This window comes from Macaca thibetana, chromosome 2, assembly GCF_024542745.1.
Source record: "Macaca thibetana thibetana isolate TM-01 chromosome 2, ASM2454274v1, whole genome shotgun sequence".
NCBI classification, from domain to species: Eukaryota; Metazoa; Chordata; class Mammalia; order Primates; family Cercopithecidae; genus Macaca; species Macaca thibetana.
The window spans coordinates 146964240-146979287 of record NC_065579.1 but is presented as its reverse complement, the minus strand read 5'-3'; the positions used below and the strand labels follow the sequence as shown (position 1 = coordinate 146979287).

At 49.0% G+C, this 15048-nt stretch overlaps 1 protein-coding gene across 4 annotated transcripts in view; it reads right to left on the bottom strand.

Moving 5' to 3' along the window:
- Positions 1-14755, bottom strand: part of MGLL (monoglyceride lipase) — a 136578-nt gene extending 121823 nt beyond the window's left edge. For 2 of the 4 annotated variants that reach the window (XM_050781756.1, XM_050781752.1), the window contains exons 1-2: positions 13820-14389; positions 13206-13350 (exon numbers count right to left, since the gene is read on the bottom strand). In XM_050781756.1, coding sequence (XP_050637713.1) covers positions 13206-13350; positions 13820-13829 — 155 coding nt within the window. In that variant the 5' untranslated portion in view covers positions 13830-14389. Of the gene's footprint in view, positions 1-13205; positions 13351-13819 lie in introns of all 4 variants that reach the window. The other 2 variants (XM_050781753.1, XM_050781754.1) reach the window with 2 other exon arrangements.
- Positions 14756-15048: the final 293 nt, after the last annotated feature.

Here is a 15048-nt window from a genome sequence, read left to right as displayed (position 1 = left end):
ACTGGGGAGACAACCAACCAACGTCTACTCAGGCTCCAAGCTCATCTCCCACTATTCTCCAACATCAGCCTCTCTTCTCCTGCTCATTCCCATCTCCAGTGCCTCTACTCAGGCTGGACATATGCCTAGGATTCCTTTCCTCCTTCTCATCATGCTCCTCCATATCTGTCTTGGGCCATTTTGAGACTCAATTCAAGCATCGGCAGTCCAAATACTCACCACCATTTGGATCTTCCATCATTTGGATGCATCTGGCTGAAAGAATCAGAACACACCTGGTAGTTGAGACATATCAGTGTGGATTTTTGTCCTATCAATCAAAGTATATTTATAGGCAGATCCAAGGTTGCCTCAGCTATTCCATCAAGGACCCAGATTTTCCCAGCTTTCTCCTTCACTCTCTGTTGGCATCTCTTTCCATCTCATGACTACAACATGGCTACTGCAGCTGCAAGCATTATGCCCACAAAGGCAGAATGTAGGAGTGAGGGGAACTGGGGCAGAGAGAGAGATAGATCTTCTCATCTTGCTCTCTCTTGCCTTTTATCATGGAACTAAAATCCTCCAGAAACTTATTCTGTGTCTCATTAGCCATCACTAAATCCTATAGCCAGCCCTAGCTGCAATGTCACTGGGAGAGAAGAATGGGATAGCCATGTCTGATTAAGACCAATCATGAGGCCAGGTGCGGTGGCTCACACCTGGAATACCAGCACTTTGGGAGGCTGAGGAGAGAGGATCATTTGAGGTCAGGAATTTGTGACATGCCTGGGCAACATAGTGAGATCCTGTGTCTACAAAAAATGTAAAAGCTATCTGGGTATGGTGGCACATGCCTGTAGTCCCAGGTACTCAGGAGGCTGAGGCGGGAGGATCACTTGAGGCCAGGAGTTGGAGGCTGTAGGGAGCTATGATTAAGCCACCGCACTCTAGCCTGAGTGACAGAGCAAAGCCCTGTCTCTTAAAACAACAATAAAAAAAAAAGACTAATCATGAGTGATATCCCTGAGGACAAAAATCAGCATGAAAGAAGTGAGGATGGCCACAGTTCTCTGCATGGTGCCCTTACTCTGTAATGACAGAGTTCATTCCTGGCACGCTCCCATGTTGTGCTGGCTCTGCCCTTGAGCCAGGTGGCTTGTGGGGCTTGCTGAGACTAGATGGTCTTGGACAAAAGACATCAAGGCAAAGGATAAACCAACAGCAACTTCATGCAGGCTGGGGCACCCACCATGGAACCACAGAGAAGTACAGATGTGAAAATATGGGATCCTCACCCAATTCTAGACATTTAGCCACATAAAATCTTTGCAGGAATTTCTCAGTTGCTCTGGATGGACTAGACTGTAAACAATTACCAACCCACATGGCCCCTGACTCTATCATGGTTCCCAGCACAGCCTATACAATGAAGCCCAAATTCCTTAGCAAGTCAAAATGGCCATTGCCAACTGAACTGAGTGCACAAAGGAAAGGCCACCCGAGGACACAGAAAGAGTGTTGGCATCTGTGAGCCAAAGAGAGAGGCCTCAGCAGAAATCAACCCTGCTGACACCTTGATCTTGGACTTCTAGGCTCCAAAACTGCGAGAAAATTAATTTCTGTTGTTGAAGGCCTCCAGTCTGTGGTATTTTGTTATAGTCGTCCTAGCAGACTAGACAACAGCCATTCAAATCCAGGCTCCTGAACCCGCCATTCCAAACTCACATTCTACCATGCAGTTCAGACTCCAGTTTCCAAAGAATCCTTGTCATTTTCAGAGCACACTGTATCCTTTCTCACTTCCATGCCTGTGAGAGTGATTCCCTTCAGCCCAGAATGTCCCTTTCTACCTTCAAGATCCAGCCGAAAGTCACCTAAACATCTCTCTGAAATCCAAACACAGTATCCACAGCCTTCACAAGACAACACCCATGGTGTGTGGCACTGCCTCCCTGACAAATGTATGGAGATGCCTTCAAAGGCAGGGGCAGGGCAACTTCATTTCTGTGTCTCCAAACTGGAATGAGACCTGGCATACACGAGGTGTTCAGCAAGAGCTAGTGCCATGGAGAGGTCAGAAGTGAAAGGGGCCACATCTCCAAGCTGTTTGTGGACCCTCCATTGCTGTCTAGCACAGTGCTGAGTTTATATTTGGAGCACAATTAATACCTGTTGAACCATTCTCCCACCCAATCAAAAAAGGATGCAAACCCTCCAGATTCTGACATCCACAGCAACTTCTGTGCTAAAATGGAAAACACCTGCCATACTGCAACTCCCACTCATAGATGCATTTCACACAGAGTTTTACACCACAGCTAACTAAACTGGTGAAAGCACAGTCATCCAGTATCTCAAGGGGTAACCTGCAGGGAATATTCTTCTTCCAGGTGTCGCTAACTCCTTCAGTGATACTTATGGATTTAGCTCCTCCTTTTCCTGCACAAAAGGTTAATGCCTTGAAGCCCATATACAACCGAAAAGCCATTATTCTTTTCCTGGAAAACTATGGCAGTAGAGACTTCAGGAATCATCCTCTCTCAATCATCCCATTGTAAATATGAGGAAGTTGAATCATCCATGCAACAAATGTGTTTTGATCCCTTATTTTGTGCCAGGTATGAAACTCTACAAGAGGCCTGTGTTGGAGAAGACAGAAAAAAGCTAAACATGAATTCTGCCCTGGTTGGAGAAGATAGAAAAAAGCTAAACATGAATTCTGCTCATAGGTTGTTCTACTCCTGTGAGATGCAAACTATCCCAGAGTTATAGCAAAAGAGAAAACTTCTGGGAACTTGCTGGACAGTCTAGAGATGGTACCTTGTCTAAAGTTACTCAGAGGCAGAGGTAGTAATAAGACTTCAACCCTGGTCCCAACTCTTAATACAAATATATTTTCCCCCATGCAGTAGATTTCAAAAATAACCACAAAATATTCTCTCCTCCATCCTCGCTCCTTGGACATGCCTTCACATACTGCCTCTGGGCTGACCTCCTGATGTGCTTTGGCCAGTGGGACATTCACAAACGTGATACAAGAGAGACTTCAAAAGCACTCGAATACTGGCATCTGTTCTTGTTGCTCTTGAAACACTGCCAACTTAAGAACAGATCCAGGCCAGTCTGAGAAAGCATGATAAACCACATGGACAAGAACTGAGGTGATCCTACCAACAGCCTGCCAACACCAGACGTGGGTAAAGCCATCCAAGACTGGCAAGCCTCTAGATGGCCTGCCAGTGCCTGCCGATCCACAACTGACCATAGATACATGCGGGAGCCTGGCTGGGAGCAGCAGAAGACCCACCCAGCTGAGCCCAGCACTAATCGCCAACCCACAGAATCAAGGGCTGAGTAACAGCAATAGATTCCTAACATACCCTAGACTATCCTGTCCACTCTGGATCCAGCACATGGCCCTTGTAGTAACAGTCTCACTCTCTGCAGCATAAACATTTCCACCAACCACGATAATGTAATCAGGACCAAAGGAAAAACATATGCCAAAGACCAGAGTACCTTAAGACATGGATTAAGGTATTCTTAATTTTCTGAAATTTGACTGGATGCTCTGAAAATTGGATGCTCTAAGGAAGGTTTATTTGAGTTGACTTCCAGCTATAATAGCTAAGGGTTGTTTGGTTCTCCTTCCAGTCAAGAGTTATGCCACAAATCTTGTACTGAGCTCCACATAAAAGAAAAGTGTTGAACTAACCTTATTATGTGTTATCTCAAAAAGAATTTCGCCACCAAAGGCCGGCTTCCTTGTGGCTTTTTTGTTTTGTTTACTTTGTAAAAGAAGCACCCAGCAACTGCAGAAGTTTATTAGGGAGCCTGAAATCTCCTTGACATAGAACTGAGTTTCATTTGAAGAAACAAAAAAGTTAAGAAAAAAAAAGGTGAGTAACTTGAGCCCTGGGGAAAGCCTGTGGCCTGGTGTGGTGAGGGCAGCAGTCAGGTTGGAATCTGTCAAAAGCATGACTGCTTTCACACTGGGTCCTCTGTGACTGGTGCTTGCCATGAGGGTGGAGGGAAGTAAGGGGTAATGGTGGGCAATCGACAAGCCTGGCACAGGTCCAGAGTCCCCAGAACGATGGTGCAGGGAGATGAAGTGGACAAAGGAATCAGGAGAGTTTAAATTGACCCCTCAGGGAGCCCACATTTCTCTCTCACCCACACCACCCACGTGGGAAAGGTGCTATTAGTCCTCGTTTTAAAGATGAGAAAACTGCTGCAGTGATGGGTCAGTAGCATCTCTGGGGGCCCATACCTGGCCAGTGTCGACCAGGGTGTGGTCCTGGCAGTCCTGCCTCAGGACCTCCGCTCTTCTCCATGCACCATTGGCTTTTGCTGTTCAGAGAGGCAATGTTTCCCTGAAACACGTTTCTTTAAGATTGACGGAACAGGATAAACAGAGGGGAACTTCTAAAATGTCTAAAGGCAGCAATTTCCTAACTAAAGGTTTTCAATCTCTAATCCAGTAGACTGTCAGTGACCTGGGAAAATTGACATGCCTTGATAAGGAGACATTAACCAGAGGCTGTATGTGGCCACATGTGCAGTTTTTTTGTGCCCTTCCATCTCTTTCCCTTTTCATTCTTTTTTCCCCTCCTTCCCTCCTTTTTGTTTGGGGCCCCCTCATAAGAGTCTGCCACTTTCTTCTGACTCTTGTTCTCCCAGAGGCCTCCTGGGCTCCTGTTCCTCCCACAGTTTCTCCCCTCCTCCCACCTATCTCCTGGATGCTCTAAGTAGGTCTCTGGTCATCTCTTCTGAGGTCCATCTGCCCTTATTAGCAGCCTCGGTGGGCATCACCTAAGTGCCCTAATACTTCTAACCACTGTCAACAGACCCAGCAAAATGGAGGCTGGCCATGGGAGATAGGGAGCTGGTACCTCTCCAAGCCCTGCTCCAAACCGGACATTTGCTCAAGTCCTTCCTGGGGAGGGCTAACTTGTAGTTTAAATTGATCAGAAGAAGGCATGGGGGAAACTTCTGAGGAAGAGCCCAAAGCAGAAGCAATGCATAATCAGGAGGCTGCCCTGCAGCCCTGAGCCAGCCCTGTGGCAGCCTGAGAAGCTCCTTTCACCCCCGGGCCTCAGTCTTTCCTTCTATGAAATGACGAAGGTAGCAAAGAACTCTGGGGTCACTGACCCCCATTTTGAGAGTCTCGTGGAGCCTGTGATCCATCTTCCTTTTCTAGAGAAGTGTATACACCCCTTTGAGGTCAAAAGCCCCAGACTCTAACCCCCTAAAACTATCCACGAACCTACTGTAAGTCCCCAAGGTCAGGGACAGCTGCTGATGTCTAAAGATACCTTAGTGCTCAGTCTGTTGTTTTCCCACCCTTCTTTCTGTCCTCTATCCTTCCTCTGCCTTCTTTTTTCTCCTTCCTCTCTTCTCTTCTTTCTTTCTTCTCTCCTTCCTTCCTTCCCTTCCTTCCTTCCTTCCTTCCTTCCTTCCTTACCTCCCTCCCTCCCTCCCTCCTTCCTTCCTTCCTTCCTTCCTTTCCTCCCTGCCTCCCTCCCTCTCTCCCATCCTCTCTTCAGACTGTCACTAGAGCTATGACTCCCTGAGAAGCATGTGGTTTGAATCTTTTTGGGGGAAGGTGAGGCATACCTTCTCATCATCATATACAAGAGACTGTGTGGAACACCATGCACAGGAACAAATGGTCAGCGTTAGCCTGGGAGCAAGGCATGTTAGCAGACAGCCACAAAGGTCAGCTTGGGCCAGCTGCAAGTGGAGGGACACACAGCACACAGCTCTTCTTACAGCTTCAAACACACAGAGAACAATGTCACCCCGTTTCACTCGCCGACCACCGCTGCATCCCCACCCCCATCCCCTAATGAACAAGGCTATGTGAAATGAAAAGAACCTCCTACCAACAAGAACCTTGGATGACCCTGCAATATGGGACAAGGGTCATCTTGTCATCTCAGCTGTAAAAATTTGCACCAGTAAAGACCATTTCCTCCGTGTATACAATGACCAATAGTTTGGTTTGCATTCATGGACAAAGTGCATCTGGGATTAAGATCTAAACCCAAAAGGTGCCAATAAATAGACAATGGTGGACAAAGGTTGCTATTCAGGAAGCAGCTTATTCTGCTATTTTTTTTCTTCGACTCTACTGCAAAATAAAGCCAGATTTGTATCAGCAGAACATTCTTACAGCAACTGGAAGAAATTATCCCTTAACGAAGCTGTTGAAAAACTCAACTGCAAGAATAGCAGCCGGCCTTGCCTCTTGCCATCAAAAGATCTTTTCTATTCGAACAGTATTTTTAAAAAGCCCTAAAGAAATGCCCTGTTTAAAAATAAAACAATTTGCTATGCTATCACAAAAGCAGAAGCATCAGAAGGAGAAATAACAGCTTCATACAAGAAAAAGAAACTTCTGAAAATTCTTAAAATGGACAAAATAACATACAGGTGCTACTAAAATGCAATAATCTGACTAAAAATAATGTCATTGCTAGAAAATGCATGGTAGGGCCCATTTTCTCAGAGTTTAAGAGTAAATTTTATGGAACAACAGACATAAGTCAAAGGTGCTTCACTTTTGATTCCTCCTTGTAGGGAGAGAGTGTAAGCTGATTCCTTCCTTCCCTTCAGCACAGTCACTTGTGATTCATATTGATTCATATTGTATGGTGGCGTCTGAAATGTAATCAGTTCATTGGCCACTGCTCCTTCTCCTCACTCCCCTCCTGGCTTATCCCAGGGCTGTGCCAACAAATGACCCACAGCCTGCGGCGATCCCATGCGTCCTCCTTGCCACACAGCAGCCCCACCGTGTTCTGAGCTGAGAATATGCTAAAGGTGTGTGCTGTGAAGGAGAATCCCACATTCCCACACCCTCAATAACACCAGCTCCTTCTGCCATCACACCAGAGACACCTGGGAGTCACCTTCCTTCTCCCTCTGCAGCCCATGCATCCTCAGGCACAGTCCCTGTTCATCTCTCCATCCCCCGCTACCACGAAGTGCTATGTCTTTGCCATGACTCGGCCTTCTTCGCCTTGCACCTAGATTACTATGAACCTCTCCATCTGGCTGGTTATTTGAGATACAAAGCTGGGACCCCTACACCCACCCTTTGGCTCATGCTTTTGTGTTTGGGTCCTCTCCCCCACGTGCCCTTTCCAAGGGTGGAACACCATCCAGGCCACAGGACAGAAGGGCAAGTAGGAGCTGCGACCCAGCCCACACTTTGCTCATCAACTCACGGGGCAGCCTCTGCCCAGTGGGCACTTCTGTCTGATTTGCACAAAGGCTCTGCATGGCATAGCAGCAGCCCTGCCTCTAGGTCCTGGCTGCATCATATTATAATTATCCACGTGTTGGTCCATCCCCACCCCTTCATCAGATACATGATCTTTGCCACCCTTTCCCCACCCTGGCACCCAAGGACCATGTAGACATCAATAAGGAAGTATTTGCTGAATGAATTGCTGCTTTGGATCCTGGGAGAGGAGAGCAAGGAGCCGTATGGGGGAGCCACAGAGCTGCATGCGAGGGGCGCTGAGTGGGAGCCAGGCCGTCCTCACCCCTGCAGAGACTGACAGAGCGGAGTTCAAAATGGCCACCTGAAGGGACAATAAGTTGTGTGATTTAGCTGACCCCAGGGACCATCTGTGCTACACCAGCTGGTTGGTGATGCGGGAACACCTGGTCGCAGGTGGCATGAGTTCAGAAGGGCCACAGGGTTCAGCAGCTGCAGCCTGGGGAGATGGAAATTCACACTCCCTTCTACGCTCAAAGAAGAAAACAGGACGTGCAGAAGGCTTCCCAGAACACTGAACAAACCCCCAAAGCAGGGGGTGCGAGAGAGAAAGCACTAAACAGCCGGCTGACAACCTGCTTAGAAAACCTAAGGGCGGGGAAAGAAAAGCCAGTCCCACCTTTGAGGACAAAGTCTCTGGAAGGCCGTGGGGATGGAATTATGTCCAAGCAGATGGTGAAAATTCTTCACCTCCGGATGGATCCAGATGGCTGGGAGGGGCCCTTATTTCCTAGAGCCACAGGTGCCACACCCGTGTCTGACTGGGGGCTGATGTGAGGAGGACATTACAAGGATGCAAGAAGGGGGGATGTTCTATACCACTTAAATCTACCCAGGCCTCAGGGCACGGCCTCTCCTCCAGGTAAACTGGCATAGGTGGTGGAAGTGCCTGAGGATGGCACTGCCCATTGCTGCAGACACACACAGGGAGTGAAGACTTCATGGAGAAAGGGATCAACATGGGCCTGGAACGGGAGGGCTGTGATGGGGGCCATCACTGAGCCCCACTCCAGGAGCAAGGGAAGGAACAGCAGGAGTGAGGAGCCCTGTCTTATTGGTTCTAGATCCACTGAAAGCGGCCACAGTTCTGAGAACTTGGGCAGGTTCCAGAAACGATGCCAGATCTCCCTTGCTAGTCCCCTGCCTGTGTTCCCCTTGCAGCACCTAGCTCCACGTCACCGGCAGGAAATTCCTGAAAACCATGCAGGCTGCACCTGGCCCCGAGGCAGCTCAGACCGGTGGAGCAGACCAGGTGGGAGAGGAGGGAGCCATGGGGAGGGGGTGGTTACAAAGTTCCTGGAGGGAAAAAGCCACGTGACCCGAGGTCTGAGGCGAGAAAGGACTAGAAGGCAAGGCCAATAAGGTTCAGAGAAAGGGCTTCTGTTCCAGAAGGTCTCCATAAATGCAGGCAAATTGGGAACAAAATGCAAAACAGAGATTTAAAGGAGGAAGCACTTGCTGGAGGCCTGAGGGCAGGGCTCTGGAGGAAGTAGGGAGGGCTGGCCTCCCAGAGATGTGCCTTGGGACACCAGCGAGGGAGGGACAATCAAACTTTGAGCCAGTTCCTTCAATACACCAGTTGTTATCATCTTAACAGAAGCTACAGAAAAGAAAGTGGGCCAGTTCTTCAGAGTTGAGGGGCTGCCGGGAAGGCCAAGTGCGCGAGCGGATGGGTGCACTAGCGCTAGAGAAAGATGGGAGTGAGATGTGTCCACTCGGTACCCCTCTACTCAGCACCTCCTTCACGCCGGTCCTTGCAGATGAACAGCAAATATGGTCTGCTCCATACCTTGAACTCACTGCCTGGGAGGGGTCAGAGTTGTACAATCATATAATTACAGCCTGCTCTCCAGCCTTCCTGGTCATTCCAGTGTCAAATGAGGATATTTTTGGAGTCTAAGTCATCAAATTGCACATTGTTTTCACACCACACCCTTTCCCCCACCCAAGCACTGCCATTCAGTCATTCTCATGGGTAAGGAATTCTCACAGTTAACTTCCAGGTGTCCTTTCTATGAACTGAGAGCCACTTGGTGGGCTGAATTCAAAGGTGCTAAATATTTCTCAAAGAGGCACAAGAGCAACCGTGACTTCCTAGCTCAAGAGCCCACAAAGCAGCTCGCCCTCACCCATGGGCCAGTCTCCATCACCCTGTGATAGCATCAGTGGACATTTGCTCATGATCCAGTACCCTTTTTTTTTTTTTTTTTTTTTTTTGAGATGGAGTCTCACTCTGTCACCCAGGCTGGAGTGCAGTGGCGCAGTCTCGGCTCACTACAACCTCTGCCTCCTGGGTTCAAGCGATTCTCCTGCCTCAACCTCCCGAGTAGCCGGGACTACAGGCGTCTGCCACCACACCTGGGTAATTTTTTGTATTTTTAGTAGAGAGGGAGTTTCACCACTTTTGGTCAGACTAGTCTCAAACTCCTGACCTCAGGTGATCTACCCACCTCGGCCTTCCAATGTGTTGGGATTACAGGTGTGAGTCACTGTACCCAGCCAATATTTTTAAATTCCAGCATGCTGAATTGGATGAGGCAGCTAGTCAGCCAAGGGCATAAATTCCGCTTTTTCGTTGTTGTTGTTGTTTTCAGAATAGACACATATCTCTGATCTATTTTTTTTTTTAAGAGACAGAATTTCAACATGTCGCCCAGGGTGGTCTCAAACTCCTGGTCTCAAGGCATTTCCCACCTCTGTCTCTGGAGTTTCTGGGCCACAGATGTGTACCACTGAACCCAGGTCATTTCCCACTTTTAATATATCATGAGCAAACGATTAGGGAGAATTCATTATTCTCTTCCTCTTTACCCTAGGAAGTGATCTTTACCCCAACTCAAAATCTAAAAATTTATCAGGAAAATACTAACTATAAACACAAAATCTGTCCTGCTTGGTGGTGTAAGGAGAACAACTGGATTTGGTCCACGTCAGAAGAATGTGGACCAAATCCCCCCGCCTCCCCCCACTGCCAGCAGGGGTCACTTGTAGAAAGATACTTTGTAACATTGGACTTCTGTTTCCTCATCTGTAAAAATGGGAATAGTAAGAATAATAATACTTGTCTCACAGATTGATGTGAAGGTAAAATGAGATAATGTGTGCACAGAATCTAGTCCAGACCCTAGAACATACTTGGCACTCAATTAATATGAGATAATTCTGCCATGCCTTAAGTATAAGATTTGTTATTACTGTAAATACTACAGCATGAATTTGCCTTGGCACTGCCAAATGGAGTTTAAGCTCTGATTCCTGATGATGAAATACAGAGACTCTGGCCTGCTATGTTAAAAACAGCACTGACGGTAAAGGCTAACCCAAGACATGCTTTCTCTTTCTCAGGGTCCAGTCTGAGGAGGCTGGTGTTTGTACGACAGAATTTGCTTCCATAAAGCGGGTTAAGCCAGGTTCCCAGTGCAGCGACTGACACCTGTGGCTTGGTGTTGCTCTGAGCCACCTGCAGAGCCAGTCCTGGAACCCAGCAGGTCCTCTGAGGGCAATATGTCCTTGTAGGTGCTCATGGCAGGCTCCAGGAGCTGGAGGTAACTGATTGGCCAGAAAATCCACCCAAACCAGTACTGACTAACTGAGGCTGGCACAGATCCTTCTGCATAATAAGATATCCACGGGCCCCCGGGGTGGCTTCTGAGGTCCCGAGGGCCTCTATGAGAAAGAGAGCAGAGGCGGGGCTGGAGATGAGGTGCTCTTAACCCAGGTTTTGCCCACAGTTGGTAGAGTAGTGGGGGAGGGTTCAGTCTCCTCTTTTTTTGCCCCTTGCTTTTCCTCCCTTCTTTCTTCCTAACTGGGAAGAGGCAGGGTTGCACAAAGCCAGGCCCTGGTTTTGCTGAAGAGGGGTAAAGAGACTGGGGGGAAAGATTGAAGCCCTGGTGATTTGAGGTCCCCTCCCTCTTCCTAAAAGCAGAATGAATGATTCTGTGCATGCAATAATAATAATACTTATTATAATGATGCTGCGGGGTTCTCCCAGATCATGCAAGAGGGCAGGCATGCTGAGCAGCTGCTCTCGGTTATGAAGATACAGAGGTGTTTCATGCTGGCTGGCACAAACGTCTGCCCTGAGCCCCCACGCTAGGATCCCCAAGGCTGCCCCAAGATCCAGCAAGCACAGGGTTAACATGAGTCATGACAAGGGGCCTCCAGGACCTCTGCATCATCTCCAGGGGCTGGAGGCAGGGCAGGTAGGACCTTAGCCAGCCCCTTCCTCTTTGGTAAACTGAGGAAAACACAACAGAAAGTGTTCATTGAGCCACACATGCTCATGGTTCTGTTGCTTTTTCTATTTCAGTACTCCTGCCCTCAATATTTTTTTCCCTTTACCTTTTCTAGACCCATACTTTTCTTCCAAATTCTGGGGCTGAACTGCCCCAGCCATCCACCCCTGTTCTTAAGCCCATCAGCAACCACCATAAGGCGGACGCTGACATCCAAGAGGCAGCCCAGTTTAAATTCAGAAGTTGAGTTATCATTTCTAACTAGAGCAAAAGCAACGGAGCAGAGAGAGCTCCCTGCAATGCAACTTCAGCACAGAGATTGTGAAAACCACTCGCAGGCGAGGAGAGGGCAGGGCAGCCAACTTGACCATTTCGAACACACTCACCCACCGCCCTCCCCCTGTGCCAGGACTGCAGAACCTCTTTATTTTTGTTGACTTCGAACTAGGACAACCTCACTACTTAACCAACAAAGCCCCCCAAGTCTGAGACTCAGATTAAAAACTTCTATTTTCAATTATTTGTCCTCTTTCTGTATATTGATCAAATTACCACAAACCACTAATCTGTTAGAAATTAATCCAAGATTGAGCAATTCTACAGCCAGTTAAGACAGAGTGGAAAATTAATGATTAATTAGCATCATAATGCTCGACAACCCCCCACGCTTCCTCTAATGCATATGCACGTACAGACACATTCTTTAAGAAATGTATTACCAGAACTGGTAGGAACCCTTCTCAGCACATTACACACTTCAAAACACTAGAGAGAAACCATAGTCAGTATGTATAGCTGCCCTGAAGCTGTGACTCTACGCCGGGTTTTAAAAGTCCGTATCTCTGTGTTTTTGATGTGAGGCTCCCTGAATCATACCTTGATGAAGACAGAGAAGAGATTTTACACCTGTGTGAGGGTTGGGTGATTACTGGAGCACAAAGAGAGACATGATCCAACCACACAATGATCCCTAGGAGACAAGAGGCCTACAAAACAGGTAAAATGTCCCTGGAACAGGAAATGTTCACTTGTCACCAGGCCAACTGGTTACCACAAATAAATTCTTTTTCCAAATAACACACACAAGCAGGGTTTTCCTGCTTCATCCAAGAGGAGGGAGCAGCAGCAGGAGACCAACTGTCTTGCGTGTAGTCCCAATGCCTGCTTCTAATAGCAAGACAAATCCTTGATGGAAAATGTACAAAGTAATTGAGCAGGCAAGGAATCGGAAGGAAATACCCAGGCCCCTGTCTTCCTGGTGACACATGTATGCCATCTTCTGAAGCTCAGAAACAAGCAGGAAAAGAGAGCAAAGGTGAAGATATATGTATTACTTCGGGTTTCTCATCCATCTAGGGGATTTTCTTTAATTGTTGGGTTTGATTTTAAATGAATGCCTGTACAACAGGAAATCAACTCCAGTACAAAAAATAAAGTCATGTGGAATTTTTGAAAATTGCCATACGGTAGGATCCATATCTGAGTTGTTATAATGGAAAAAGAATTCCTGCTTCTTAATTTAAAAATTATAAAGTATACATTTTAGCTTTGTTAACATTGCTCAGCCTAACGTTAAAATAGCAGGGGAAGTAGGTCATAGAGAAAGCGGCCCCGCCCCAGATGGCACATGATAACGACCAGAGGAGAAGCAAGGGTCAAGCTCCCCTGTCACCTGGGGTGACTCTTTAAGGAAGACTTACTTGGGTGTGCCTGTGGGTTTCCAGTACCTGCAGAAGAGGTACTGTCCATCTGCATTGACCAAGTGAGGGAGATCCTGGTAGGGAATGCTCTGCGGGGTCCGCCTGGGGGAACTTTCCTCTGGCATTCTGGAAGGGTCTTCAGATCCTAGAAGGAAAGTGACATATTCCAAAGTCAGAAATATCTCAAGAACATGTATGGATAGGAGAGAAAAGCCTAGTTCAGAGTCAGTAACATTTTTTTAAAAGCAGTTTTAAAAACCCCTCCGTTTCAAAGGTTTAAAAAATACATATATTTCTTGCAAACCTCTCCAAGACTGAAAAATCCCATTTGTTCTTAAGAAAATGCTCACTTTATTTTTTAAGTGCCTCATTACAGCTTTTCCCCCTTCCCATCTGTGTTTATTTTAAATCATTTCAGGAAACTTCATCTTAAAGACTATTTTAGCTGTAATCAAGTGGAAATTACAGTCAGCTCTATGGGTACAAAGACCCAGCTGCAAGAAGACCCATCTATCTTAAAATCTCCAAGGAACAGTTTCAAGTGGGCACAGTAATGAGGTGGATGATACTCAGATTATTCCTCCCATCTGAAATTCCAAGGATACATGACAAACCTGTTTCCATTATGTGCTGGCGTTTGCATTCCACAACCACGACAGCCTGGAGAATCAGAACCAGGCAAACCCGGCTGTTCCCTCATCTAGGCGGCCCCAAGGCAGCATGAAGGCAGCTCCCGAGCCCTCTTCCCGCACCCAGACCCTGCCTTTCGTGCTGGGGCGCTCAGCCGGGAGCCTGCTTCCAGCTCCCACTGGCAGGCTCTCCGGGGCTCCCCTCCCTCCCCAGGGCGGGGAGCGGCGCTGCGAATCTCCACTACTAGTTCATGTCATCACTTTTCCTAAACAAATCGCTGGAGGGGCTCGGAGCAGGGAGGGGCCCGGGAAACTGGGAAACTAGCTCGGCGCACACCGAGGCACCTCGCAGACGCACAAATGCGGGTGCCCGAGGCAAAGTCGCCCCCAAGGTTTCTCACAAACTTTGCTTCCTGCGCGTCTCCGACAGTACAGGACATGTAGCCCCGCAGCTGTCATCGGAAATGCCCCTGGGAAAACCGGGGGGCGCTTCGCCGGTGTCTGCACCGGGGAAGGTGGGGACTAGAAAGATGGAGTTGATGGGGACAAGTTGGTTTGGGGGCTGGTGCGAGGGAGCAGGGAGGGCGCGCGCGCACACACACGCGCGCACACAAGGACACGCGCGCACACACACCGTGAACACACACACGCACACATGGGTAGCGGGAGCTCACGCCGGGTGTTTCCGGGACCCCGATGCTGCTCCCCACCCCTGACGGCGGCACTGGCGGGCTGGGGCGGGGGACGGGAGGCAGTTACCGGGGCCACGAGCGCCGCTGTCGCGTTCCCCGAGCGCCGCGGATCTTCGTTTGCGGCGGGCTAGGGCCGGGACGAGCTGCGCGCGACCGGCTTCGCGGCGACAGGGTGCGGCGTCTGCGCCGCCACTTTATCCCCGGGCCGGCTCGGCGGCGGGGGCGGCCCGAGGTGGGTGGGGACGCGCGGGACCCGGCGGGCGGCGGGCGGCGCGGGGAGGCGGCGCCCGGGGCCCACGTGTGCCCGGCCCGCGGGGAGGAGCGGGGGCGCCGCCCGCCGACCCAGCCACGCACTCCTCTCCTCCCCGCCTCGTGGACAGCCGCGCCCCGGGGTGGCCGCCCGGGGACTATCAGGGAGGTCTGAACTGAGCTGGGTTCATCGGAGCCTCAGCGCAGGAGGACACACCACATCCCCGGGCACACGCGCGCACACATACCCACAGGCACCGCACGTACACAGAC